The sequence below is a fragment of the Aegilops tauschii genome, chromosome 6 (genome assembly GCF_002575655.3).
Source record: "Aegilops tauschii subsp. strangulata cultivar AL8/78 chromosome 6, Aet v6.0, whole genome shotgun sequence".
NCBI classification, from domain to species: Eukaryota; Viridiplantae; Streptophyta; class Magnoliopsida; order Poales; family Poaceae; genus Aegilops; species Aegilops tauschii.
Window position 1 is genome coordinate 462575420 of NC_053040.3, and position 5087 is coordinate 462580506.

Here is a 5087-nt window from a genome sequence, read left to right on the forward strand (position 1 = left end):
CGGATGGGGAGGACTTTATGTGAGGTCGGGTGGGCCAGCGTGGGCCGGGTCCGACGTGGCGGGCGTGTCCGAACGCTCCCGGACGTCCCGTATCTGCCTCATATTTGGGCTGGATATTAGGGGTGCCGGTCAGTCCAGACGTTTGAGGCCGTTTGATGGGCCTGTCTGGGTCAAAAAATCGTGACCGGACGTTGACAGGGCAGCCCGTCCGGATCGTATGAGACGGGTTTAAGGGGTTCGGCTGTGTAGATGCTCTAAAGCATGTACTACGTAACGTACGTACGGCCCCGCGAGCACTGGTCCGCTCCGAGTCTCTGAGGTTCCCATGGACGCATGCATGCATGCATGTATCTGGCACAGTACAGGCAGCGATCGTGTATGGCGTATACATCAGCCCGCAAGTGCACCACGTACGGAGGTCGTAACACGTCGCCGAGTGGTCGCTGCTCTCACGTACGTGCGCCGAATGTGGACGACGTGGGGCCCTGGACCCTTTGCCCCTATCATGTGGCCATGTGCATGCACGTGCACTGTCCCCTCACCAACCAATCAAAGCCCCATCGCACTGCACACACATGCACGCACACATGAACACACGATCATGCATATCTCCTCTCCCTCTCACCCCAACTCACACGCACCAAATATATCTCCTCCAAGGACAGCTCATTAGCGTCCATATATATGTGTGTTCGTGCGTACACTGATGCATACCACACACAATCGAGCTTGTACTCCACATGACAAAAGCACCACACGCACGGCACACTACAGTTCATGCCAAGTTCGTTATAAGGCTTCTTGCTCCCTCATCATCATCGCCGGCGGTTTGTTGGTTGTAGCTACCTTGGTGTCGTCTGTCTAGCAAGGTCCCTTGCCATGCAAGGCTCGATGCAGTTCAAGCGGGCGTTGCTCAAGAGCCTGCTCCTAGGTCTCCGGGAGCGCGGCGTCGCGTCGAGGGAGATGGGCTTCCTCGAGAGGAAGCGCGCCATCCGGCGCGCCGCCGACGTGGCCCTCGCCTCCGCCAGGGGCTCCGACGCGACGCGTTGGAGCCAGGCGCTGGAAACGCAACGTCGGCCATCCACGAGCAAGAGGATCTTGAGGAGGTGCCACCGGCCGAGGCCGAGGAAGGCCGGCACGGCGGCGAGGCCGAGGGGCTCGGCCGGCATCGTCGCGAGGGCCATGGTGAGGAAGAGGACGCAGGTGTTGAAAGGGATCGTCCCGGGAGTGGAAGCGGTGGACGATGAGTGCACGCTGCTGGGTGAAGCCCTGGACTACGCCGTGTGTCTCAAGGCTCAAGTTGATGTAATGCAGCTTCTGGTGAGGGCTCTTCAAGCTCCGAAACAATAGCAAGGGGGTCTCTTTGCGTGTGCGGAGTTCGTGGAGATAATGCTTGTAAGATACCAAAGCCTTCTCTACCTTCGTTCGTCAGCAACTCACAGCATGCAGTGAGAGGGTCAGCGATCATGGATATGTAATATTTTTAGTATGCCAAATTGTCATGTAAAATATTATGTATATAGCTAAATTGCGCACATCAATTGTCATTTTCATTATGAGCATGTATTGGTAAAAAAAGAAGTTAAAGGACCTGTTGCATGCACTCCAGTGAAATTGAAATTCTCCGTCAAAATGTGGAGTTTGTCCAATGGATAGAGTCGACCAAGATTTTGCAAATGTTCAAGTCGATGGTACTAATCGTCTGATAATCTTGATTCTCCCCATTCTGGTGCAAATCTCAATGTGGAGACTTGCATCTAATGGCTAGGGCGTCGACTTGGATATAAGAAAATCTTAGCCAACTTAGATTTAGGAAAACCGAAAGCTATAACAAGTTTTCTTTTTCATGAATACACAAGATTGCGTATCATTTCATTTGTAGGTGAAGAATGAAACAACTTCATAACCACGTACACAAGTTGGCGAGGTTGCCAGCGCATGAGCATAACAGGGATAGGGATGCGCAGCCCTACGAGTACAAAGTCTACGTCCCGGCTAAAAGTAGGTAATTATGCATGGATAAAACATCAATAGACAAATTTTACTTTGATCGATAGAACATGACTGACAAATTTAGAGAATTTTTCTTTCATTCTAAGATGTTTCCTATTCCTATCGAGTAGAGTCAACAGTAGCTCGAGGAAACAGTTCACTATAACTATTGCTCTGTATGATTGAGAACAGTGTGGATGCACATGCGCGTAGGCTCGCATTACTTTTGATTAGACCTGAATAATATTTCATTCGTAAAAAATGAAAACATGAAGATATTTTTCAATCATATGCTTGTTATGTTATCTGGAAAAAAAATCCAAGAGGGGACAAAGAGCTGCCGATCGTGTCCACATGGACAAGACAGCAATTGTAATAGGCACCAGTCTCCTGACTTTCAGATAGCTACCAAGTTGACCTTGGAGCATGCAATTCTTGATTTCAGGAGTCACAACGACATGTTTTTGGGAGTTACTATGTTTTTTTTTTCAAATGTTAGGGGTACTATTTTATAGTAATATTATGCTATTTCGGAAAAATATATGGGTCCTAAATTCGGAAACCATGAGAAGAGGATAAAGACCATCACCTGAACCATGCCGCTTCGCCATCTCCATACTCAATGGGAGGCGATCACGAGGGCAAGTGGACAACGGCAGAGCTATGTATAAGGCTGAGGGGGCCGTGCCCCCCCCCCCCCCCCCCCCCACCCCCACCCCCACCCCCACCCCAAGTACAATTTTTTTTTACTAGGTGCCCTGTAGCTTTTCGATTATTTTGAGACAACTGTAGCTTTTGGATGGCACATGCACATTCTACGTAGAAGGCCACAAGCCCATTTGAGACGCCTATGCACAAACCTGCTCGGAGCTCGGCTGCTTCACTCTCTTTTCCCCAACCACGCTCGCCGCTCGGGCATGGCCGTTTTCCTCGGTCACCTGCTGGCCTTCTCCATCCATGAACCAAGCAGCCGCACTGCCACGACGCCCATGCTGAGGAGAAGAGCGCCTCTGATCTGCGTGCACCAAAGAGGTCATGAGGGAGGAAGAAGGGCACGTCTGAGACGGTCATCTTTGGCTCTTCCCAATTGGCCGGTGGTCGTCGCCGGCCGGCACGCCACCCCTCGTCGCAGGCCGTCCCCCATGCGAATTTGGTCTACTTGATTTTGCAAGTGCCATCTACCCAGCTCAATTAAATCCTAAACTACTTGATCCCCTTTTGCAATGTTGCTTGTACGATAAATTAGGGGCAACACTAAATTTTAGTATATCTTGTATGAGTTTGACTAGTAATTTAGCAATTAGCATGCCTATTCATTTGACCTAATTGGGATATTTTGACGGAACTCAAGAGCATCAGGAATATGAAAGGTGATCTGTAGTACCGCCCCTTTTGTAGGTGTTAGTTGGCTCATAGAACATCTTTCAAGTTTGAAGGCTGAGCGACAACTTGTATATTTTGGTGTGCTTAGCTCTGTTATGAAGCATAGATATTGCTAATCATACATGTATTTTGATATAAGTATAAATTTTCCTGGAGGCTACAAGTTCTGGTTTGTTGAAGTTGGTTCATTTTTTTTGCCCCCCCCCCCCCCCCAATAGATTATTGTCAAGCTCCGCCACTGCAAGCGGAGTTTTTGATCTTCAAAGGTAGCGAGAGCATTTCAGAGGTGGGTGATCCAACAAAGGATCGGTGCATGGCAGAGCGCACGGTAGGCCAACCCGACACAAAAAAAACCACGAGGAGGCCAGGTGCCATGACATGATGTTTGGAAACACCGACAATGAGTACAGGAGGGCCTTCCGCAACTCGGTACATGCTAAGGTTTCGTCGGGACCAGATTTTCATCGAAATGGAACTTTCCAATTTCCATTGTGGGCCGTCTTCGAGGCTACCAAAAGCATTGGATCCGAGCAAATAAAAGGGTCGGGAATTCGGCCCACAATGAGTTCTTTACCGAGCCACGGGTCGAGTCAAAAGAGGGTACCCTCTCTATCACCTATGGAGAGAGTTGGTACCCAAGCGAATATCATGCATGACCAACTAGATGGATTTCCATAAATGGACCTCTCCTTGTAGTCACAGGCCACGAGAGGGCGGCCCTACGGGTACTTCACTTTTATAAGCTATAGCCATAGGCCCCCCTCGCCTTGAATGATCCGTCACACCCAGCTTAGCATGAAGGCCACGTTCATACGTCGAGACACCAGAATACGTAGACCCCTGGTCCTTGGGGAAGCAGAGATCAGCCCATTTTCATGAATACGCAAATTTTGATGTATGTTTGGCGTCTGTTAGAAAAAGTGCAATAAGTCCTTATCAAAGGCGCAATGCATTCCCTCCTGAAGGATACATAGCCTCATCATATATATGAGGAGGCTAGAGACAAGAGTTGATGAGCATTGTCTTGCTGCCCTCGAATGTGAACCTCATGTGCCACGTCTCTGCCTTTGCCTTGACCCACTCTACTAGCGGGTCAGAATCTTAGTGTCGCAGATCGACATCCCAGATAGGTGATATTAGAAAAAAGGACAACTTAAAATTGCGGTTGTCCGCAATTTGCTGCTGCTCCTCAGCGGGTAAAGCACCAGCAGCCATGGGAGAATTTCTCATGACAAGTCTAATGGCAATATTCTCACTTCACCGATAAACACATGAATAGCCGAATTTAAAGAAATTTTGCTTTAGACATTTTATGATGCTGTCTACCTCCAAGTGAGGAGAGCCAATAATAGTTTGAGGAAACAGTTCACTATACCTATTGCTCTGTATGATTGAGAACAGTGGGTGCACATGCGCGTAGGTTCAGATTGCTCTTTTTTATATTAGACCTGAGAAATAATTCAATCATAAAAAATCAAAACATGAGGAATCTCCTTTCGTAGTCTATCATATACTTGTTCTGTTATCCAAAGAAATATATCCACACGAGGGGACAAGGAGCCGTTGTGTCTACATGGAGAAAACAGCAAGTGTAACATGCGCCAGTCTCCTGATTTTCAGTTAGCCAGCAAGTTGACCCTGGAACATGCAACTCTTGATTTCACTAGTCACAGCAACATGGTTTTGGAAGTTACTAGTCTATACTAATATGA

General features: G+C 48.3%; 1 protein-coding gene across 1 annotated transcript; it reads left to right on the plus strand.

Annotated features, from left to right (window-relative positions):
• The first annotated feature begins 625 nt into the window (after positions 1–625).
• LOC109756630 (transcription factor IBH1-like 1) lies at positions 626–1590 on the plus strand. The gene has a single exon (XM_020314648.4). It carries the CDS (start codon positions 880–882, stop codon positions 1348–1350), a length of 471 nt encoding a protein of 156 aa, XP_020170237.1. The 5' UTR covers positions 626–879; the 3' UTR covers positions 1351–1590.
• Positions 1591–5087: the final 3497 nt, after the last annotated feature.

Coding starts and splice junctions, on each gene's coding strand:
- LOC109756630 (XM_020314648.4), top strand. CDS start 880: ATGCAAGGCTCGATGCAGTTCAAGCGGGCGTTGCTCAAGAGCCTGCTC.